This window comes from Aquila chrysaetos, chromosome 5 (genome assembly GCF_900496995.4).
Source record: "Aquila chrysaetos chrysaetos chromosome 5, bAquChr1.4, whole genome shotgun sequence".
In the NCBI taxonomy this organism is placed as follows: domain Eukaryota; kingdom Metazoa; phylum Chordata; class Aves; order Accipitriformes; family Accipitridae; genus Aquila; species Aquila chrysaetos.
Window position 1 is genome coordinate 61,866,994 of NC_044008.1, and position 23,953 is coordinate 61,890,946.

General features: G+C 45.3%; 1 protein-coding gene across 13 annotated transcripts in view; it reads left to right on the forward strand.

Moving 5' to 3' along the window:
- Positions 1–23,953, forward strand: part of PPIP5K1 (diphosphoinositol pentakisphosphate kinase 1) — a 52,336-nt gene that overhangs the window by 11,887 nt on the left and 16,496 nt on the right. For 10 of the 13 annotated variants that reach the window (XM_030014519.2, XM_030014521.2, XM_030014508.2 and 7 more), the window contains exons 11-27: positions 371–472; positions 1,678–1,764; positions 2,216–2,291; positions 2,819–2,928; positions 3,920–4,005; positions 4,415–4,543; positions 7,773–7,894; positions 8,671–8,853; positions 9,752–9,893; positions 10,520–10,743; positions 11,763–11,890; positions 12,371–12,485; positions 13,932–14,039; positions 15,314–15,430; positions 15,738–15,902; positions 17,003–17,093; positions 22,243–22,365. In XM_030014519.2, coding sequence (XP_029870379.1) covers positions 371–472; positions 1,678–1,764; positions 2,216–2,291; positions 2,819–2,928; positions 3,920–4,005; positions 4,415–4,543; positions 7,773–7,894; positions 8,671–8,853; positions 9,752–9,893; positions 10,520–10,743; positions 11,763–11,890; positions 12,371–12,485; positions 13,932–14,039; positions 15,314–15,430; positions 15,738–15,902; positions 17,003–17,093; positions 22,243–22,365 — 2,108 coding nt within the window. The remainder of the gene's footprint in view (positions 1–370; positions 473–1,677; positions 1,765–2,215; positions 2,292–2,818; positions 2,929–3,919; positions 4,006–4,414; positions 4,544–7,772; positions 7,895–8,670; positions 8,854–9,751; positions 9,894–10,519; positions 10,744–11,762; positions 11,891–12,370; positions 12,486–13,931; positions 14,040–15,313; positions 15,431–15,737; positions 15,903–17,002; positions 17,094–22,242; positions 22,366–23,953) is intronic. The other 3 variants (XM_030014516.2, XM_030014518.2, XM_030014511.2) reach the window with 2 other exon arrangements.

Here is a 23,953-nt window from a genome sequence, read left to right on the forward strand (position 1 = left end):
GTCTGCAGGTGGTTCATATGGGAACATTTGTTCAGCAGGTGAAAGCTTGGCTCTGGGAGGAATGGGTTAATTGTTTTTAGCCTCTGGAGCTCCTGCCCGCATTGGCATTAGCTGTCTTTGTCTACAGCTAGGTGTATCTTACAGGGCATTTCATTGGATGCTAAGCCCAGCTGTGGTATTGGTGATGGGAGGGAAACTGGTGTCCTTTTTGGGTGCCCTGACTAGCCCATGGTGTGATAGATGTCTCTGCGAGGAAAGTGAGGAGAAATTCTGTGGCTGTCTTCAAATCTGTCAGCTGGACCACTAAGGAAGAAGTGGAGAACCAAGGGAATGGAATTCCTTGTGAGTTTTGTATTCTCATTTTTTCCAGAAATATAATCATGCGGGAATTGGCTCCCCAGTTTCATATTCCCTGGTCCATCCCAACAGAGGCAGAAGACATTCCCATTGTCCCCACAACTTCAGGCACCATGTGAGTATCTGCCATCCTCTCAAAAGAATGCTGGTGATGGCTACATGAGGGACAAAGTGCAAACCCTGTCCAAGGGACAGACGTCACCCAGCAGCATGGCGTTCTCCAGCTGCTGTGTTGGTTGCAACCCCGAAATGCCCGTTGGAAAAGCTTAGCCCTTTTGCACACAAAAGGGAAGACAGATTGTAAATTAGTCATACGTTTGATGAATGCAGATGAGCAGTCATTGAAGGAATTACAGAAACTGCCCACATGGCTTTCAGAAGGCCCAATGTCTTTATCAGCACAGGAAACAGATCAGGGCATCGCTGTAGCTGGCTCACTGTTCAGTAGGCTGCTACTCGGAGAAAACGCATGTTGAGCTGTGGGTGGAAAACAATTAGCTGAAGTATTCATGTTACCTGTACACTTGGCAGACCCTCATTTGATACTGTTGGCCTTACTAGTTTTCCACCACATAAGGCTAAAGGACCAAAGGCAAAAGTTTCTTTGTGATCCTCAGCACACTTGTACACTTGTATGAAGTGAACAAAGTAGCTGCTACAGAAAAGGTAGATTGAGAGTATGTATTCATCCTTCTTTTACTGTGTGATCATTTGGAAAACGTTGGCAAACACAAACACTGCACAGCTCACAGGACTGCTGGCTTCAATGACACCTTGTGACAATGAGACTGAGAATCAATCCCCATTTCTCTGCGATCCTATAAGAAATAGTTGGATATTGTAGTATCTGAAAAAGCAAGCTCATGTAGCCATTCTGAAATTAGCCAGCCTAACTACTGGTTCCTGCAGGTGGCTGATTGCTATGAGATCTTTCTACATACAGCTCTTAGTGGTTGCTCAAAGACAGGACCCCAGCTGTATAACCATTCTTCTGAATCAAGTTGTTTTTTCCTGGGTCTTTCTAAATCGTTTCTGTGGATTCTGTAACATCCAGCCTTGTCCTTTCTGCTGCCTGTCATATTATGGTACTGTGCTGCTTTTCCCTGATAGGAAACCAGATGACCTGGTAGAGTCTGCAGTACTTTGACTGCTTTTACAGCCATGGCACTTGTGCCTGGTTTAGTCTGGGAGAAGTTCTGCCACTGATGAGGAAAGCAGCTGTCAAAAGGATGGAACTGAAAGAACAATGGGAAGCTACTTTCTGGTGGCAGTTCTGGAGTGTAGGGGCACATTTGTCAGCTGTATCTTGTGTTTCCCCAGGATGGAGCTTCGTTGTGTTATTGCAGTCATCCGGCATGGAGATCGCACCCCAAAGCAGAAGATGAAGATGGAAGTTAAGCATCCCCGGTAAGAGTCAAGGCAAGAAGATGCTGTGCTGCTGGGAAGTGAGGAGGGCCCATATTCTGAATCAAAAGGAGGAGCAGAAGGGCTGAGTGCGTGGGAGGCAGTGCTTTTTTCTGGCTTCATTCAAGCAAATGCTTTCTGCCCAATTGAGGGAGCCCCCTTTGCGCATAAGGATCCTGGCACCTTCTGTGTGAACACTGGAAGAACAAGTGTTCTCGTTCTTCTAGGTGCTGCAAAGGGAAGTGCCCCACTAAATGGGAAGCTAGTGACTGCTTCCTTTTGTACCTGCAGCTGGAAACACTTGTTTTTTTCAGAATTTCTGAAGCACAGGAAGGAGCCAGTGGGCCTGCTGGTTCTCCCTGAAGAACAGAGCATGAATGTATATGTAGGGATGACAGTCCTTGTAGCACTGAAACAGCAGAAAATGGATCAGGGTTCTTTGTTGTCTGTTCAGGTTCTTTGAATTATTTGAGAAATATGATGGCTACAAGACAGGGAAGTTGAAGCTGAAGAAACCAGAGCAGCTACAGGTGAGGGGAGTCCTCTTTGGGGTTACAGTGTGGGACATGCAGATAATACGGATCCCAGTGCGAGGCAATTCTTTGGAAGGGTGGAAACCATCAAAAGGGCGACAGTCTGTCACACAAACGCTCCCTTTCTCATTCCCCAGCCCGTGCACACTCAGCTGGGTGATAGTATGAGAGCAGAATGGAAACTTCGCATCCTAGCTGATGTGAAGACTGTAGGATGGGGATGACCTGATGCAGCTTGCCCACCTGTGTGGTTGTCTCTGCTGAAAGACGGGTCCAGGCTAGGGAGTGGGGCAGTTGGAGGCACCTGCTTGTTTCTGAACAGGGCTGGCGCCCAGGGTGGAGATGAAGCAAACTGCAGTGTGAAAGTTTGTCCTGCCTGAGCTGTGTCTTATGAAATGACGTGTCTCTGACGAGTGTCTGTGTGGACCTGTTACTGGGTGAAGCCATCTGGAGGCCTTGCAAGAGTACAGTGGTGAGTCTGAGGCAGAATTGCTGGATGCTTGAGACTGTCTGCTCTCCAACAGGAAGTGCTGGACATTGCACGACAGCTTGTGGTGGACCTGGGAACCCACAGTGATTGTGAGATTGAGGAGAGGAAATCCAAACTGGAACAGCTGAAGAGCGTCTTGGAGATGTAAGGGTTCATATCTTGGGGCACCATGAGTTTGTTTCAGAGCCGCGGGTCAGCATGTGATGTAGAAGCAAGCTGTGCTGCTGCTGTCCTGGCCAGCTGGCTCCCCCAGAGGTCAGAGTCTCCTCCATCCCCTGTTAGCAGCTGTACATGAAAGGTGACATGCTCTTAATGTTTTCTTCTTGGCATCAAAACCACTGCTGATTCTTGTTCCAAGTGTGTCTGGTTTTTGGCTAAACAACTTGTGACAAAATCGAGCTTCCTTTGCTGCAGGAGAGGAACTGGAGTCCTGTAGGGACCACATTGATATGAAGCATTTTGGTAAAATTGGAACAAATCTTGTTTTAAATAAGATTGTCCTGGTGCCAGAAGTTTAACAAAAAGGAGCTTGGAAAACATGAAAAGATGTTTGTGTCCTCTTAGGTTTCATACAGCCCAAATAAAAGACAATATGGTGGTGTTGGCATCTTAGAAACAAAAGAAGGGTTTCTCTCAGAACTGTAGCTCACTGTGGCGTACACAGGCAGTGTCTGTGTTCAAGCCATGTCTGTGGAGCACAGAGGATGAATTTTTGCTATGATTCCTTCCCCTGCTCTTTCTGCTCATTAGAGATGTGATTATCCTCAGAGCATCTGGCAGATTGGTTTTTTTTCTGTGATCTCATTAATTCACTTGTTAAAGATGTAGATAGAAATTAACTAAGGTTGATTAAAGCCCCAGTGGGGTGTGAGAGCACAGAGTGTTGTCAGCTGAAGAGCAGGCAAGTAAATTTATCTTTGAATTTCATTTGGGAGATTTGTTTGGCTTTTTTTGGGAGTGCGTGGCAGATCACAGGTAGATGGCAAAAATGTTCATGTTCCGTGGCAATTGGTGTTGCATTAGAAGGTCTCTTGCCTGTGCTGTATTTTTGCTGTGTGCTGCCTAGGGACCTCTGGGCAAAGGGTGAGTGGAGTTGATTTGTTTAAACTTTTTTTCCCCCCTCTCCTTGTGACAGGTATGGACATTTTTCTGGCATTAACCGTAAGGTTCAGTTGACCTATCTGCCTCATGGACATCCAAAAGCTGCAAGTGAAGACGAAGGTAAAGAAACCTGATGTTGCTGTCATGATCTTCAAGCCTGGTGTTCAAGAGTACATGCAGCTATCCTACCTATATAGGCCTCTGGATGTGCAAGCAAAATTAGTGACCCATATCTTATCTTTGCTCACATCACATGAAGGGTTGGAGTGATGCATAATGTAGTGTACCAATATACCCCGGGTGGTGCCACAGGGATTATGCTTCCAATTTCATGAATGTCAGCTTATACCTTCAAAAAGTAATGACTCTTAATTTCGTACTTGCTGGTTTGGTTCCTGGTGATTTTGGGTCAGGCTTGTGTTGAGAATGCTCTGCAAGGTGCTGATGACAACCTCTTCTTCCTCCCCTCCTCTCCCCCTGCAAGATCAGCTTTGAGATCTGATGTAGTGAGTACCTGTTTGTCTCCTAGAAGCTCGCCGAGAGTCTTCCCCATCCCTCCTCCTGGTGCTTAAGTGGGGTGGAGAGCTGACACCAGCAGGAAGGGTCCAGGCAGAAGAGCTGGGGCGAGCCTTTCGCTGTATGTACCCTGGTGGCCAAGGTAAGCTTTGTCCATGTATCTCTGGTCCTGTCCTGTGACTGTGCCAGGCTGCCCAGCCCAGGTGACTAATCGCCAATGTGAGGGATGCTCAGACATCTGTGGGCTGTGTGCAGCCTGTGTGACTCAGGTCATCACTGTTCTTGTTTTTCTGAGTTGACCTGGTAAGGATAAATAATTCAGGTGGGTTTTGCACCCCAAGATCCCTAAGCTGGCTAGAGTTGTCTGCTGCAGTGGTTAAACTTTAGTATGTCTTAGAGCACAATAACATTCTTCCAACTAATGTGCCAGTATTCAAAAAAGAGAAGCCATTCTAATAAGATACATTCTGATGCAGCAAATACAATTCAAAATTTATGTATGATTAACAAGGAATTTAGCTCAGATGTAGAGAACAGAGGAATTCTGTCTTGGAACACAGTTAGTTCTGCCTTGAGACAGGAGAACAGAAAGGTAACTTCTCCGTATTTTCTCTGCATAATTCTGTGACACTGAAAAGCATTTAGTACACACACAGATCAACAAGACCCCAAAGGAAAAAAAAAAAAGGGTGAGATTGCCTTTTTCATCCAGGTAGAGTCAGAATTAATACACTGCTACTGTATTGATCTGGTGAGACCAGTATTGGATACTGCTTATCTTTGACTTGTATGTTTAATTAATTCAATTTAATTAATTACATTTCAAATTAATTAAGCTAATTTAAATTGAATTGGAGAAGATTTCCTTCTGGAATAAGGGAGAGTTACCCTTGGTGGCAGAGGGTTGGGTCAGGGAATACTTCAGCAAACTGGACATACCTAAGTCCATGGGCCCTGACGGGATGCACCCATGAGTGCTGAGGGACCTGGCAGGTTTCACCGTGAGGCCACTCTAGATTATCTTTGAAAGATTGTGGGGACTGGGGGAGGTGCCTGAGGACTAGAGGAGAGGAAATGTCACTCCTAGCTAGAAAAACAACAAGAAGGAGGACCCAGGGAACTGCAGGCTGGTCATCCTCACCACAGTCACTGGGAAGGTGATGGAGCAGCTAATCCTGGAGACCATTTCTGGGCACATGAAGGATAGGAAGGTGATTGGGAGTAGTCAGCATGGATTCACAAAGGGAAGTCATGCTTAACCAACCTGATAACCTTCTACAGTGAAGTGACTGGCTTGTTTAGATGAGGGGAGAACAATGTTCTATGGCCTACTTTGATTTCAGTATGGCTTTTGACACTGTCTCTGGTAACATCCTCGTAGCTGATGGAAGTATGGGCTGGATGAGCAGACAGTGAGGTGGATTGAAAGCCAGCTAAATGGCTGGGTGCAGAGGGTGGTGATCAGTGGCACAAAGTCCAGTTGGAGGCCAGGAAGTAGCAGTGTAGCCTAGGGGTGAAAACTGGGTCCGATCCTCTTTAATATCTTCATTAATGATCTGGGTGATGGGGCAGAGTGTACCCTCAGCAAGTTTGCAGATGACACAAAACTGGGAGGAGTGGCTGATACACCAGAGATTCAGGCTGCCATCCAGCGGGACCTCAACAGGCTGGAGAAATGGGCTGGCAGGAACCTCATGATGTTCAACAAGGGGAATTGCAAAGTCCTGCTTCTGGGGAGGAACAACCCCCTGCACCAATATATGCTGGGAGCCAACCAGCTGCAAAGCAGCTTTGCAGAAAAGGATCCAGGGGTCCTGGTGGGCACCAAGTTGAATATGAGCCAAGAATGTGCCCTTGCCACAAAGGCGGCAAATGGTATCCTGGGCTGCATTAGGAGGAGCGTTGCAAGCAGGTCGAAGGAGGTGAGCTGTGAGGTCAAATGTTTGTGATCTCAAGAACACATTTTTAGAAATGTGAGGGTAAACTTTCCAAAGGATGAGAAAACTGAGTGCACATGCTGTTGCTTACTGCAAGGTGCCAACAAGTAGAGCAGCCTGTCAGTGCACAGAGACTAAAGGAGAAGGAGCAGTAGTGGACAGAGGATCTTCATGAGAAGGCCTGTGTGCCATTCTTGAAGATGGGAACAGTGAGTTAGAAAGGCTGGGGACTTCCTGGTGCTGTTGTGGATCTCTGAAGCGTGGAGCTGAGAGGATCAGCCACTGACTTGGACAAGAGATTGGGGAGACTGGAAGACAGTGTGCAGGAGAGGCAATTCCAGTGGAAGTACAGGGAGTAGATTGCAGCGTAATGAGCCAAAACCCAAGAGACCTGTCTGCAGAGCTCTGGTCAAGTGGAGTGCAGTTACCAGCAAGCTGGGCTGAGCCCTAAGGTATGGTCTATGCCAGTTCTGAACTGACTTCTCCATATCTGGTGAGCACTGACTAGCTGCCCTTTTGCTCACAGTAGAGCTAGATCTGAGCATGTACAAGGTGACTTCAGTCCTTCTGAATCATGGCTTTGGAGACTTCTGCTTCACATGGTCATTCATGGAGAGGGAGAGATCTTATTTTGCAGTGACATGCTGTGTTTCTTCGTAGCCGTTGGTACATGGAAGCTTTGTCCAGATATACAGCTGACTTCTGGCTGGTGTCTGTCCTTGTCTAGCAAGGTGTTTCTCTGAGTTGTGAGCTCAGAGCTGGGAGCAGTTTTCCCATCTTGTCATGCAATGTGACTGGGTACTCTGCAAAATCATCATGGGATTCTAGGCAGCAGCAAATTAGTCACCACTGCACTGTCTTTGGAGGGTCAGACTCGAGACCTGCATGAGTTGCTTTCTCCCATTGCTAGTCTGACTCCTGTGGTTGACTCAGCCACCATAAATAAACTGTCGTTTTGTGCCGCAAGATAATTGTAGCTCTACAGGATATGCTTTGGAAGCCTCCCTACTGAATAACTCTGCCTGCAGTTCTGATGGCAGCAGTACCTGCTCATATGCAGAGAACTAGTAGAAGGAGGCAAATTTTTTTTGTGCATCTTTATTCTGCACAGGGGTATTCAGGCTAGCAGAACAATTATGGACTGTTCAGAGAGGGTTGCTGCGGAATTTAGGCAGCATCAGACTTGACTGGCGAATGCTCATTTTTTTCCTCAGAATGAACTTTCCCAAGTTAAGCAAAGCCTGAATTAAATTTCTAGTCATCATATATAGCTAAAACTGTCTATTTGGGAGCAGCCTAAATGCTGGCTATGAAAGTGATTAATTCTCTATATAACTTTGTTACTACAATAAAGTTTGTTGTCTAAAGCAGTATATTCAGCTGATAGTTTTGCAGGTGTCAGAATATTAATTTTGAGTTTGTTGTCTGTTCCAGGTGATTACGCTGGTTTCCCTGGATGTGGCTTGCTGAGGCTGCACAGCACCTACCGTCATGATCTCAAGATTTATGCCTCAGATGAGGGACGAGTTCAGATGACAGCAGCAGCTTTTGCAAAGGTCCTTCCTCTCTTTTGGGCACCTGTTAGTTCTGCTACATTAGTCTTAAAATATGCCAGTTCTAAAGGAAAACATCTGGTGATGAGGAAGGAGCTGTCCTAGGAACTTCCCACTCTCTGTTGGGAAGATGGTAGCACATTATGCTAATAGCAACTGTATGGGGTGGTACTGGAAATCCAGTGTAGCTGCACGTGTATATTACCTTTAGTATCCTGTCCAGGATAGGACCCAGGCTGGAAAAGGAGTTATTTGTGGAGTATTGCTGGTGTTTGATGTTAGAGCACATCAAACCTGTTGCTGAATATTAATTACCTACAAAATGAGTGTTTCTTGGGTGACTGCCCAGCCAGAGGGGTTATTCCTTGACTGCTGGATTTAAAAGGGGAATGAAATGTCTTTGGTGCAGTGTGGGGTGGGGGCTGGGGAGGGGACAGGTTCATCTGCAGTTAAAGCTGGAGCCAAGGGGAATCCTGTGGTGGTGACCTTAGCTGTTCTTCAGAGCCTCTGGTGTATCAACATTTCCAGCAAACTGAATTGGCTGCTCAACAATTGCCTAGGCAAATATGGGGCTGCTGCAGGCAGAGCTGGCCTTTTGCCTTGAATAGCTCTAGAAGCATGCCAGAGTCACTGGTGACTGCAGGTGCTGTTTCTGTAAAACCGCTCTTCAAGGGCAGTTGAGATTTCACTCAAGTTGACTGAAGGCTGGCCATGAAAATACCAGAAATGTTTATTGCTTGGACTGCACATAGCTGAAATCTTGTCCTGTGTTGCTTTAGGGTTTGCTGGCCCTGGAGGGAGAGCTCACCCCTATCCTGGTGCAAATGGTGAAAAGTGCCAATATGAATGGTCTCCTGGACAGTGACAGTGATTCCCTTAGCAGCTGCCAACACAGAGTGAAGGCACGACTGCATGAAATCATGCAGAAGGATGCTGATTTCTGTGAAGAGGATTATGAAAAGGTAAAGCACCTGTGTGGCTTTGTTGCTTCCTGTATCTGGAAGGAGAATAGCATTGCTCCAGTGGTTTGACGTGAAGCCTGCTGGTATGTGAACAGTAGTTTGGTTTGTCTGAGATCAGTTCTGGTCAAAATTACAGGGTATAAACAGAACTTGAGGAGGGAAAGGGCAGGTTAATGGCCCCTGCCCTTCTCCAAGGGAAATTCCTCAGTGTTGCTCTACTGTCCCCTTCAAGAATCATCATGGTACCTTCCTCTCCCTTTAGAAGTCTCAGTGCATTTTATTCTCATGGGTGTGCTAAAAGAAGAGTTCTCGTGGTTTACTGCATGCTGCCCAGAACTATCCCAGTTGCTGTGGACAGGGAGTATGCCTTGCCAGATTCTAGATCACTAGACTAGGATGCAAACCCTTTTGTGGTCCTATCAGTGTCTGATAACTGCAGAGTAGAGAGCATGGGCTACATCCAGCACAGCAACCAATAAAAGCAGTATAGCTGCTTCTCCAACAAGTCCCCAAAACACTATTTTTCCCAGATTCTGAGATCTGATACTGGACTGAAATCCATTACCATTAAGGAACATATTTATCACCTCAAAGAACTACTTCAAACTTCTCTGAAGCCCTTCTGCTCAAGCACAAAAGCAAAGTGAGAGAAGAGTGGATATTGTAGGTGGAGGGAGGTCTGATCTGATGGGAGCAGTTGTTTGCTACCTCTGAGTTTGGTCCTGAGGAAGTTTTTAAAACATGCCTAACTACCCCTAGGAATAGGCCAGCTCATTACGCTCAGCTGGGAGTACAACTTTTGTATCTAATCAGAAAGCAGTACAGCTGCAAAAGGCAGACATCTTGTGTTCCCAGTTTGTAAAGATACTAACTAATCTCTACTGGTATCTTCTCTCAGCTAGCACCTACAGGCAGTGCTTCTCTGCTCAACTCCATGACATTTATCCAGAACCCAGTAGAGGTCTGTAACCAGGTGTTCACCCTGATTGAGAATCTTACCTCCCAGATACGAAAACGTCTGGAAGACCCAAAATCTGCAGGTGAGCATCAGAACTGGAAAGCAGATTCATTTATTGTTACATCTTCAGAGCTCCCAAACACCACTATGGTTTATGTTTGTCTGTAGCAAAGAAATTCTAAAGTGAAATTCTGTATGTGCTATTGATGTAGAAGGCTCTTATTCCACTTTCAACTACTGTTAGAGCTGTAATGTAAAGGAAATGATATGTGCATCTTGGGTTTAGAGTGAATGTAAATAGCAGCAGTGTAGCCTGGAGAAGTATGTCTGATTTTTTCAAGCATTTCCTGGAGGGAGCTCAAGACTGTAAACAGCAAGTTTTTCAGTCATGATTTGCTCATCTCTAAGAACTTTCCTAATAACAGTGCAGAGGTTTTAAGAAGGCATCTGTGGGACATTTCACACAATCTATGGCAGACATAAACCAATAGGCAAACAGTTTCACTTTTCTCAAGTATTTCAGAAGTAGCTTATTGCTGCAGGTTAAAACTCTGTGCAGCCGATCCAGTGGCTTTTCCAGTCTTGGATTCCCATGGGTGACATAATAATCAGAGACCTTCTGTGCTGGGAGAAGTCAGTCATAGCTGTCACTTGAAATCTACACAGTAGTGAGGATGTGAATGTGGTTTGGTGTTCTTTGCTGTTTAGACCTGCAGCTGTACCACAGTGAGACTTTAGAACTGATGCTGCAACGCTGGAGTAAGCTGGAACGAGATTTCCGCATGAAGAATGGGCGTTACGACATCAGCAAGATCCCTGATATCTACGACTGCATCAAGTATGATGTACAGCACAACTGTGCGCTGAAACTGGAAGGCACAGCTGAACTCTTCAAACTCTCCAAAGCCCTGGCAGATGTGATCATACCCCAGGTATAGCCTGTCCTGCCAGTGTGACGATGTCTGTGGTGTCAGTTTCTGACCCTTTCCCTGTCTGTTTTTTCTTGATTCTTTCACATGTTAACTCTCAAGGCAGCATATCACAGGTATTTCTCAGATATATCTCTCAGTGTTTGTATAAGGCCGCAATCATTTATGACTTAAGATGTGGTGGGGCTGGCTTCCTGGATGAGGATTCTGACAGTGTCAGAATAATGAACAGCTGATGCAGCAGCTTTTCCATGTTCATCATAGTGCATTATAGCACAGCTTCGAGTTGAGTGCATGTGCTGTAGCAACACCCCATTCTCCACATACAAGATTGTACAGGGAAAGAGAGATTTCTGTGTTAAAGTGAAGGCTTGTTCTGGCAAGTTTGTTATTCTTGTCAAACTAGAACTTGTTCAGTTTCTAAAGTTGGCTTGCTTCTCACAAAGTTTATGCCCATGAACATGGGAGGGAAAAGGAGGGCCACATGCAATGGATCTCTGTATTCACCGTTGTTCTGTCCCACTTCTGGCAGAACATCCTTCGTTTATATGGGATGAACTTCTACCAGCAAGGTCCAATTGCACTTGTGCCCATGTAGAGCAGAATTGGTTTTCTAAACTTTTTCACAGTGTTCTTCATGAGATATAGTTTGGCTATTTCCAGCATAGCACTTCAAGTTTTATCTTTGCAAGTAGCAGTTGTTGCATTAATGCTCATGCCAGGTCAGGGTATAAGTTTGTGTGTCATGAGAGGAGGGTCCCTGGCGGTACTTGCACCTCTCAACTGTTGGAAGAATACTGACAGTCATGTCTAGACAGATTGGGATTCTTGGAGGAGTCTCTGTCCTCTGTCACCATCTGCAGTATGTGGAAAAAAAGAGAAGAGTGACATTTCCCTTTCTGTCCTTGTTTCTTGTCCTGTAGTGGTGCTTGCAGACAGGCCTGTTGAAGTCCAGCCTCCTTTCATGTGAGGATGTGGCAAAGAACCAGGGCTCAGGGGTATCTATTGTTTTGTTCCTGCAGGAATATGGGATTAATAAGGAGGAGAAACTGGAGATTGCTATTGGCTTTTGTCTTCCTCTCATTAAAAAGATCCAGTTGGACCTACAGAGAACCCATGAAGATGAGTCTGTCAACAAACTACATCCCTTGTAAGGATTGTGCTGCATGCTGCTGCTGGTGGGGAGGGCAGCTTTGGAGCAGCGTGTGGGAACCACGCCAGAAGAGTGTACTGGTGTGGAAGGAGGCACTGAACATACGTTGAAGGAGACACCAAGAGGGAGATATGTTCGTGCTCCTAGAACTAGAAGGGAAATGGAAAGGTGGATTGAGCATGGTGCCACAGAAGCTTAAACCCATTGTAACTGGATGGTGGTGCCTTCATCCCTGTCTCTACAAGGGGCAAGTGCTGGTATGATGAGGCCACCTCTGCCCCACCGTTGTGTCTCCATTAGGATACCATAAAACTTGTTGCTTCTGTGTCCAGTGCTCTCACTGTTCTGTTCCTGCTGCTCTTTGACAGTTCCCAGTGCGGGGTTATCTTATTCCATTAAGTGTGCAGAAATGTTGCTGTGTGGTAGATGGCAATTCATTGGCAGGCTGTGAGTAACACTGGGCTGATTTTGGTTTAGGTACTCAAGAGGAGTTCTGTCACCAGGTCGCCACGTTCGGACACGGCTCTACTTCACCAGTGAGAGCCATGTGCACTCTCTGCTCAGTATCTTCCGCTATGGGGGTCTCCTGGATGTAAGTGTCCCAGCAATGCTGACAGAGTAAGCCTCCCTGCTTTTTTTCAGTGGCCCTTTCTAAGGTGGACAGTGTATGTTTGTAGGTTACCCCTCTAGCCAGCTCCCCCAGTAATGACGTGCATCAGTGGCCTCTGGCCAACTCCATCTCTGCTGTGTCTGCATGCTGCAGCTTCGTGCCTTTCTGGCATGTAGGAGGATTGTTCTTCCTCAGTCCTGACACTGCCTGCCTTGCTTGTATGGAGGCATGTTTTCTCCAAGAGCTGTCCTGCTGGTTTTGGATGAGTAGACCACTTAACCTGTGTAAGAGGATAGCAATATAAGGCAATGGGAATGAGGGATTTTCTCTCTTCCTGCTTCCTTCAAGCCTTTATTTCAAGAGCTTGACCCTGTTATTTAGTGACTTTCTGTCAATTCTAAGTCAAGAAAATCAGTTTGCTTACAGAGGATGTGACTTGAGGTTGCAAATGCATAGGGGGTGCTGTCTACCAGAGGGACAGATGACACATTTTTAGGGGACTAACTCATCCAATCCAACCTTCACTTGCTTTCATAACCTGCTTCCTGAAGGAATTGGCGTGACCCTGAGAAAAGCTCTGCTTTAGAGTCCTTGAGAGGGTCTCTGATTTATCTTCCCATTTTTAAGCATGGTGTTCCGAAATGCCTTGAGAGTTTGGGCTTGCTTAGCAGGCGTGATTTCTGATGTCTGTGGAAGCTCAATGTATCTGCAGGCAGTGATCATGCAAGTACCTCTGAACTGCTCACTGAAAAAGATGCTACTTTATTCCCCGACTTGAGTGTCAAAGGATGCTGTGTTGCCAGCACAGGGATATTAGGCTGCATCTGGGTTCATTTGTACCCGTGGGGTTCATTTCACGTCCATCAAGGTGGCGAGATGCTCCACAGCAGCGTGAATGGCACTTCAGGTATGGCCGTTCCCTAGCAGTGTTGGGAAACAATGAGGGGTGGGCTTCTCTGCCTTGTGGAGCCCAAGGGTCCAGCAGGGCTCTGTAGACTTTTCATTCAGCATCGTGTAAAAGCAGCTTCACTTGGTCCCTTATTTAGCACAAGTTCATCCCTTGTGCTTTTTTTGAGATTTCTCTAAAATACTCTATTCTGTAGGCCACTATTTGAGAATGACTGTGTTTGGGAACCTGCTGTGGGTTATGCTTTTCTCCAGACAGCATGGCATAGGGGCTTGCAGCTGGATGTGCTCAGAACTGCACGTGGATTGTATGGGTAGCTGTAGTGTCCCCCTATGCAGTTGCTCCTGCACCCCACCCTCATTGCAAGGTCATTTCTCTTCATGCAAGTTAAGCAAGGTGTTTTTTGTCCTGACAATGTTGTTATCTTGTGGAGAGACAAACTCTCTCAGACCCATTTCACTGAATGCTGCAAGGTGTCTGCTGTTGCTTATTCCATTCGACTGTTTATGTGTATATATCAGGAAAACAAAGACCAGCAGTGGAAGAGAGCCATGGACTATTTGAGTGCTATCTCAGAGCTGAACTACATGACCCAGATTGTTATCATGCTCTACGAGGACAACAACAAGGTGAGGGATATAGCTGTAGGATAAAATCCTTCCTGCCATGATGAAAGGCACAGTCCCCGAGAGATGAGTTCAGCTGGGAAGTCTGTAACCTGAGCTCTCTCTGCTTGTGAATAAAGATGGATGGATCATTAACACAACTGATAGTTTTTATTTTTAGGTGGGAGGCAGTGACCCAGTTAATGCTAGTTACTAGTAAGCAGAATGCTACCCTGAGCAGTAATACCAAACTTAAGTAATCAATACTATCTATTTTAAAGCATTTCCTAAAGCAATATAATTTGCTGTTTCTTAATATTAATTACAAATGAACAGTAGGAAAAAATAAACAAACACAAATGATATTTGGCAGTTTTTTCCAAATATTTCTAGAAAATACCCAGAAATTCCACATTTCTAAACTTTTTTTTTATTGTAAAAATATACAGATATAGTTAGGGAAGTATATATTGATATCTTCAGGAAGAGAATGATTTAAAAAACAGCCAGAATGTGGAAGCTGATGGTGATGACCATAAGTAGTTTTGGCACCGAATTGCACGTACTGAATCCCAGGTCCTGTGACTAAGGTACTGTACTGTAGGAGGTTGTAGTGGGCGAGGGGAGCAGTCCCTTTGCTCCATATGCCATAGAATTAGAATCTTCTGTTCACAGAGCTGATGTGGGGTTCTAATGGTAGAAGTGAAATATTTCTCAGTGCTGTTTGTCAAAAAAAGCCCAAAAAGTCTTAGGAGTGGTGTAAATCTGTTAATAAGTAGAGGTGGTAAAACTTTTGGTTTTACATCATTGGTGCCAGATACTGTAAAAGCTCTGGCTTCCTTTAAAAAAAAAAAAAAAATTAATATTAGAGACAGTTACTTAAATCTTGGAACAACCTGACTAAAGGTTCAGGAGGGAACCAATCTCTCCCTGCCCCAGTGTGTGCTGGTTTTGCAACAGGAGTGGATCAGAAGGGGCTATGTTTTAGGTTTGTGTATATATATATATATACACACATATAGCCTGATTCTGTTTTGGTCCTCTGGTGGCTGTTGTCACAAAATAACAACAATCTGAATGCCTCAGCTTTGTGCTAATAAGGGCTGTCCTTTTGGATGAGACAAACCTAGAGCCATTATGTTTGTGGTTTCTTGTTGCTTCCGCTTTCCTTCCAAAAGGATGCGCTTGGGATGCGTGCTGCACCGGCATGGCAGGGTGGCCCAGGTCAGACCATGGCCTATGCTGACCGTGGGACTGATTTTTATTTATTTACTTATTCCTGTGGCTCTTGTTCACAGGACCCGTCTTCAGAAGAGCGTTTCCATGTGGAGCTGCATTTCAGCCCTGGCGTGAAAGGCTGTGAGGAAGACAGAAACGTGCCCACGGGGTTTGGCTTTCGGCCTGCCTCCGCGGAGGTGAGCACCCTGCCCGGGCGCAGGCTGCCCTGCCCGCTGGGGATGTGGCCAGCGCAGGCCCCTCAGGCACCTTGCTGCTCTACCAGGCTCTGCAGCTGTCCAGTCTCCAGCAGCAAATTTTCCTCTGACCCTTCTCTCGTGCCTGCGAGCTGTTAGCAGGTTATGTTTCCTGCCGAACTCCCAGGTTTTGTCAGGGCTGGTATCCTCCTGAGCTCAGCAAAGCTGGGAGGCCCGAGCTGGGAGTCAGTGCCTGGGCAGCACTTGCGAAGGCCGCGTGCCTGGAGGTGTCAATGTTTCCTTTCTGCAGAACGAGGACAAGAAAGCTGACCAAGGCAGCCTGGAGGACCTCTCCAAAGAGAAGGGTGTAGATGAGCCAGACCGCGCACAGCAAAGGTCTCCGCAGCCTTCCGAGCCCGTCAGCATTCAGCGAAGATCACCGCTGATCAGGAACCGGAAAACAGGGTCCATGGAGGTAACAATGCAATGGGTGCCCTTGCTTGTTCTAATGAAGGTCTTTTGCTTGGTTTTGGTTTCCTGGCATTCCTTTTAATGTGCCAGAGTTTGAGTTGATTCTGGGAAAGGATCTGCAGAAGTTAAAGAGGGATTTTTTGGAAGGCAGACCTCCCAGACTCCTCCTCATTGAGGAAGGACAGGGGCAACACAGGTCAGAGGAACTGATGAGGAAGAGCAAGTAAGGAAATGCTTGAGAAACACAAGAATTACTTGGATTACATGCTCGGTAGAGGCATCAGTGCAGCCAGCTACAAGATTGCATGCAACCTCTTCACCTAGCCACGGTGACATCTTTGCCTTCCCTTAGACTCTAGCCTTTGCCTCTCACAGTTCAGCTCCACATTTCTTGTTCCTGTCTCCCATCTAAGATCTCATGCAAATCCGAGTTCCCTGCTAACTGGTGGGTTTATTACAGAGTGTTTAAACTGTCAGGGTTTAGAACTGTCCCATTCACTGATCTGCTAATGTAACAAAGATCGATTTTACTGTTCTTACTTCTGTCCTTTAGGGCTGTTATGTGTCATAAGGCTAGATTCAGTCAGCAGGTAGCTGGCACCTTCAAAGTGCTCTAGAATTGCCCCTTCTTTTGGAGGGGTTTCATAGGCATTTTTGCTGTTTTCTGAACCAGTGAAAGCAGAGAGTTAGGGCTTGAGGTATTTGTTAGCTGGCTTCCATCTCTGTATCACTTATGGCATAATCTTTGTGTGCAGCACTTGGGGGCTGTTTGTAACAGGCACATACTGAGTTAAAGGGGATATACTTTCCTGCTGCTAAAGAAGGAAGTCCATGTCCCAGTGATCCCAGCAAGAGTCTTGGGAGACAAGGAGCTCAGTACATGAGTCCCTTCATACTTTTGAGATCTCCATTGTTCCACAATCCAACACAAACTTGAAATTAAAAATTGAGCATGCACTCTCACAATCTTAGCATTATGCTTCTTGAAAATGGTGATTTTAAGGAAGAGACGTACTTTTCTTTACCTTCAATTGATGTATAAAGGCTTTTGAGACCAGTGGGTAACTTGGAGCACAACACTGATTATACTATCTGTCTTTGCAGGTGCTATCTGAATCTTCTTCCAAATCAGGAGGTTATCGCCTCTTCAGCACTTATTCCAGGCAGTCTTCTGAGATGAAGCAAAGTGGCTTAGGTACTGTACTTGACCTGTAACCAGCCTGCTCACCTGTACCTCTGTATTTCTGTGGGTATCTGTCTGTCTCTCCACATGTACACCTGGCTTAAGTTCCTTGCATGTCTCTCTGTTCGTATTATGTCTTCTTTTAGTGTTACTGTTCAGACCACTGTAGAGACTATCTTATTGTATCTCCTTTTGTGTATGATCTTCTCCTTCAGCTTCTAGTAACAGAAGATGCACTGTTCATCCTTTATAGTATGGGAGCAACAGAGCAAGCTGTGTACTTGCAGGTTGGCCTTCTGGTTCCATGTTGCTACCATATGTTATACCATTTCTGAACTTAGTAGGAAGAGATGATTTTACGTGAGAACTAGCGTGCTTTCTGTTCTGTAAAACAGTAGTTTACATGCAAAGCTGCTCTTCATGTAAGACTATTATATTTCTACCTTTGCTTCATAAAGATCTCTTGTATGGAACAGATCATGTCATCTGCAGTGGTGTTTGACAGCTCTCTAACTGAGCTGGAATCCCTGGTTAGCCATTCTTTGCATGGTAGCCAGCGGAAGAGAATATTTTGGGGCACTTGGTGTTCTCTGCCTGTCCTTGAGAGTACCATTCTCTGCCATCCTAATCTAAACTATGTCTTAATAGTTGAAATTCTTCCTGAAATAGTTTTGCTAAAGCAAGATCTATTTGGAAACTGAAAAGCTGTCTTTGCTGTCATGAGGTTCAAAGATAGCTGTGAAACCTAGATCTTGCAGATGACTAATAAGCACCAGGAGGTGGAAATGCCTAAGTTATGCCCACTTTCTTTTTAGTTAAAACCATTTTTGCATTATGGCATGGCCGTAGACTTGCAGCAGTTCTGACTCATCAGTTCTTTACTCTGTTATGTGGACATCCTGCAGCCAAGAGATTTCTGAAAGGCCTGATCATTTCTTTGTCACTTTTGAATGAGGTGTTTCTTTGGAAGCTAATTCTTACCAAGTAAAGGGAATTTTCTTCAGAGTGGTTAGGAAGTATCCCTGGAGTCTGCCAGTTATGCTCCCAGCCAACTGGAAAAATCTAAGAAGGAATGGCTGATGCATATTATTTTCATAAAGGCACAACAGCCTTGGCCACAGTGGTTTTTGAATGTGCTATTTCATGTGGTGCATCTACTTACTTCTGCCTTTCACAGACCACCTGCAGGATTAAGTAACCTGTAATAGACTGCCTTGCTTAGGCTCGAAGAAACCTGTGGTTATTCTGTGAATCCATGTGAATCAATATGAGAATTTCTGAGATGGCACACAGTCAAGGAAGTGCACCTGTTTGGAGAATTACTGAGTACATCAAATGCTACAAGCAAACTATCTTTACTGTTTGGATGTCTGAGTACCAGAAGGCCTGTGTTGTGGAAAGCAGATGTTACAGCCTATTTACTACAGCCTTTTCCAGGTTTCTGAGGAATGTCTGTTTTGGCAATAGAGAAGACTACTACTCTACAGGACCCTTGTAAAGTACTACTTTTCCTTGACAACAAAATTTGAAATGCGATCCCAGCAGGTTTAATTTCAGGTTCTTGCCTGACTTGCCTTGCTGGGAAGCCTGTGCTTGTCACTCTCCCAACTGTGAAGCTCTGCAGAGACAAAACTTTGAGTAGGAATTGATAGACCTGATCTGTGACAGTAGACCTCCAGCTAGATACTCAGTCCAGCCATCATTCTTCTCTATTGAGTCTTGCAGCTGCAGGCACAGAAGGGTTGAGCAGCAGAGGCCTGTGGTGCAACACCAGCTTGCACAATCCCTGGTTATCAGGATGTCTGTGTTGCTATGGATTTCTCTTAACCCGAGAACTGTTAAGAAGAATGATGCCTCTTTACCTGTAAAAGTCAAGCTCTTCAAGGAATCTTGCCGATTCCTTTCCTGCTTGTTTTGTAGAAATCTATTTTCTTCCCCCTTTAGGACCTGAAATGTGCTCTTTCTGTGAGAAATAATACGGAACTCACAGGAGCTTGAACTTTGACTTTAATACTTGTCTCAGCAGCTATGCTGTGAGGGGGGTAATTCAGATACTACCTGCTGTTTCTAAGCTTTTCTGAAGTTGAGCCTATCACCTGTTGCCTGATCTTGTCAGTGGCTCGCTATCATTATCTTTGGGAGAATGGATCCTCTGGGAGAATGTCTGTTCAGGTATAACCTCTTATGTTTAAGCATGCAGGAATGGGGAGCAGCACAGAGCTCCTATAATAACCCTGCTGCCATACCTGCCAGAATTGTGTCTTTACTGTAATTTAATGTCTGTTTGGAAAAGGGGCAGGCTGCAGCTTGCTTTCTGTATGTGAAGTGGTGCTTTGGGGTGTGCTATGTTTTTCTGGGCAGGAGCAAGTGCATTATTGTGGATTGTCTGCAATCGTGTGTATGCTTCTAGCTTGAGAAGCCTAGGGAGATTTCAGTGCCTTGCTTTGCTTGCAAGAACACTTCAAAATGGGGTAAAATCCTTGCTGTTTCAGCAACAGAGGTGGTATACTGCCAGTGGGCCTGAAGCATTGTGCTGAGACTCCCATAGGGAAATAAGGGATGTCCATTTTTAATGTATCTGAAACATTGAATGTACATCTGAAAATTAAATACACAAAAAAGATCCAGCACATACAGTAATTTCTAGCAAATGTTGCTACATCTTAAATCCAAATGGCTAGTATACCATTATGTTCTTCAGGATGCGTGTGTGTGCGTAACTTTGCCTAGAGTTCACTGTAGACAATTGCTGTCATCCATAGAGTCACCTTTGTAAATTCTCTTCTGGCTTAAGGGTGCTAACAAAATGCCTCTGTCTACTGTAGGATGGCAGAAACACTGGGGTATCCTTAGTGGCATGAGGTTGCTTAAGATAGAAAGTCACTAAAATCTTCTGTTCTGTTTTTATCTGCCAGGAAATGAGTCTGTTGGGGCTTTTTTTGCTGTTTGTTTGTTTGTTTGTTTGTTTGTTTGTTTTTTAAGCCATGGGAGGATGATTAGGAGCATCATCTTGGCTGCTGCTTGACAAAATTTTGTTTGCATTCCGACAGATTCTGGCTCATGCTGAGTCAGCACTGAGCTTCAATTTAAGGCATTAGGAGAAAATTTTCTAAGGCTTGTGTATCAGTCACCCTGCAGGCAAGAGTTCTTTGCCTGTTTGTCCAAGGACACGTATGTGCTAGTCCGCCCTGTGGAAAGCTACCAGCAGTGTCACAGTTGTGGAATAGCTTAAGCTCTGTGCATAGGAGAAGCTTTTTGGTCATCCCCCACTGTTCCCAGGAGCAGATGTCGTCAGCTTAGACTGAGCTTACATGTGAATAGCTCAAAACTCAGGATCTGTGTGCTTTCTTTAAAGCAGCTCTGGCTAAAAAGGAGCTTTGCAGAGAAAGAGCGGGGGTTTTGAAGAGCAACGAGTGGATATGAGGCAGCAGTGTGTCCTTACACCAAAGAAGGCCAACGGCATGCTTTGCTGGATTAGCAGGAGTACAGCCGTCAGGCTGAGGGATTTGGTTCTTTCTCTCTTTACACCTCTTGTGAGACTGCATCTAAAGTACTGCTGTCCTGTCCTAGGTTCCCTAGTGCAAGAAGGGTGTGGATGTAGTGGGTGTAAGCCCATTAAGGGCAGTGGAGGTGGATGAGGGCTGGAGCACATGACCTTGGAGGAGAAGCTGAGAGAGCAGGGCTTGTTCAGATCAGAAGCTGTGGGGAGTTGAGACCTTAATGCTGTTCAACCACCTAAATGGGAGGTTACAGGGAAGATGGAGACAGACTGTCCTCCGTGGAGTGTGGTGATAGGATGAGAGTCCAACAGACACAAGTTGCAGCATGGGAAATTCCAATTAGCTAGGAGGAACAAATTTTTCACCATGAATGTGCCAGATATTGGAACAGGGGCCCAGAGAAGTTGCGAAATCTCCTTTCTTGGAGGTATTCAAAACTTGACTGGACGAACCCTAGCAAGCTGATCCAAGTTGGCCCTGCTGGGGTCTTGGGAAAGAAGCCTCCAGAGGTTCCTTCCAACCTAAATCATGCTATGATGCCGTTTTAGAATCAAGAGCTGTTTGCAATATAGGCAGGATCTTTTTAACAGTAACAGTTGCACTGTTCCAGTTAAATACTAAGAGGCAGTATGTCAGGTTTTTTCCCTTGGCAGACAAGGTGGAACAAGATCAACCTGCTTGTTTCTGGAAGCCTTTTGTATGTGGGAGTAATGTTGTTTTTAGCAGTTGGTATTCTCAGTACAGAATGCAGCATCAAGATGGTTTAGCAGAGAATTTATGGCTAATCAGTGGCTTTGGCCCATAATAAGGTTTTGTCTCACTCACAATTGCTTTCCTCAGTTGAAAGAATCCTGTTTCAAATGCCTGATGTTCCCTAAATATCACATAAAGTCAAGTCACTCTACAGAATGCTGTGCCTTGGAGAAGCAAACACCAGCAGTTGCCAAAGCCACCGGTATTAGGTTGCCCTCCTATGCTTGAGACCGTCTTGCATGCCATATTCCTCGCCGTGGGGTAAACAAAGTTCCATGCTGTGTGCACATCTGATGCTTTGCAAGGGTAATTTGTGGAACAATTGGACCTACTCTGGAGTAGCAAGACATGACCAAGTGGATGTGAAATATCATCTGGGCAGCAGCTTGTGAAAGAAAGTTCTCTCGTCACATTGCTTTCCTTACTGCTTGACAGAGTGATTAATCCACATTTGCTGATCAACAGATCAGGCAGTCCTTTCTTCTTCTTGGTGTCCTAAAGAAAAAGGAGCTTTCCAAAGAGAAAGGGCAGAAGAGCAGAGAAATGAAGCCCTGTGACATGAACATCAGTGATTTGGCATCGTGGCTTTTCTGACATGAGTACGTAGATTTGCTGACTAGAGGGTGTCAAGGTGTTTCTCCTAGGTCAGGGCAAGAAAGCCAAATGGAAATAAACTGCTGGATGGAGTTAAGAACTTTCCTGGTGCTGAGTTTCGGGCTACCTGTTGTGCATTTGACACTACTGAATTTAGAATGGGGAATACTGCCTCCCTATGCTCCCTGGCATAATTTTTTTTCGTGAGATTGCCTGGAAAGTGGCCAGTTCATTCCTCATTTTTTGACTAACCCTGCTTTTCTGTAGTTGCATGCAGTGGAGATGTAATACTAACACCTTCCATGCCTTTCCAGGGTCACAATGCACCGGCCTGTTTAGCACCACTGTGCTGGGAGGCTCCTCCAGTGCCCCCAACCTCCAGGACTACGCACGCAGCCATGGCAAAAAGTTTGCCAGCAGCCTGACATACAAAGACGGTATGTGTGTTCGCCGTGCAGCAGGTGGTTAATTTGTGGACTTTGGTGTCTCAGGATGCTACTGAGGCAAAGGCTTAGACTGCTAAGAAGAATGACAGTTGAATGTGTATATTCGTCGCATCTACAGTAATGCATTTTATCATATCCCAAGAAATCGTGATCCTTGCTAGGACAAGACAGGAGCTGATGTGCAAGGAGTTTTATGCTGATGTATGGTATTGCTGGGGTCTGATTTTGGTCTGACGTTTTAATACTACTTGCTGTTGTGGAGGAGGATTTATTGGTCTAGATATTAAATAGGTTTGTCCAGGGATGGAAATCCAGCACGTCACATCATCTTGCTTACCTTGGTGATCTTTCTGATGCTAAACAAAGCTTTTGTGGAGACAGTAATCCTCACCCTACAGAAGATGGAGCTGTCCCAAAGGCAGAAAGATATGCTTGGGGGTGGATAAGATGGGTATTAGAGTAGGGTTGAGCACACAGAAGAGTCCAAGGTAGCTGTCAGAAAGCAAGTGTAATATGCCTGAAGTGCTTGAGGTAAGTGGGATACTTGGAGGAAATACTGCAAAAGGACCGGAAAGTCCAGTTATTGTGCAGTTCTGTAGCAACTGCCTTAAAGTTCAGCAAGACTATCTGGTAAAATGTATTTGGGTCATTAGTATAAATGTTGCCTGATGCACATGGGTGAAGGGGTGTTGCCAGCTGCGGATTGTTCTGCGGTTTGTACTAGTGCATTATATGCATTGAGAAGCAGGGACTGTGTTGCTACTTTCAAGGAAATTGGAGCACAGGGAAAGACTGAGATATCCTGGAGGAGTTGAAGGGGTGTAATGCACAAGTGCAAGTGTCTGTTGTGATTCCGATAAGAAAGGCACTCAAACTCTGTAAGTACTGATTAACATACCATTTGTTGGAATGCTGAGTTGAGTAGCATTGAACAGACCACTCCATGGATAGGATCTGCACAGCATGCTGTGCCCTAATTGGAAATCCACCCAATGTTACACAACTTGGGCTTCCCAGCATCTGAATGGATGTAAGATTACCTGTCCTCTCTTTTACCTTTTTGTGTTAGTTCTAACAAATGGTATTTTAATCAATATTTTAGAGAGCCTGAGTGCCTTTCTTATCGGGATCATAACGGACACTAGCACTGGTGGCTTACAAGGTGGGGAAATTATTAAGGCAGTAATTTGGGGCCTTTGGGGAAAACAGGAGGTTGATTTGTTTGGATTTTTGTCCAGTTTTAAGGCAAGGAGAATGGCCTAGCAAATCAGAGTGGAAAGATGCTATCCAATTCTCAGACCTCTTGGAACCTCATGAATGCTGTTGTATTGAGACCATTATGTATACTGGCTTTCTGTGCTGCTTTTCACTGTGTAAGAGAAAACTGTGTTGCTTCTTACCTCTTCAGGCAGCTCCCTAGCACACAACAGGCTGTGAGTGATAGAGACAGGGAGGGTAAACTGGGAGGATTTTAAACCCTGCTGTACCAGTCTGAGCTGCTCAAGGCAGCAAGTGCTGGGTACTCATAGATCCCAGAATAAGCTCATGGTGTTTGGCACAAGACTGGGGCATGAATACC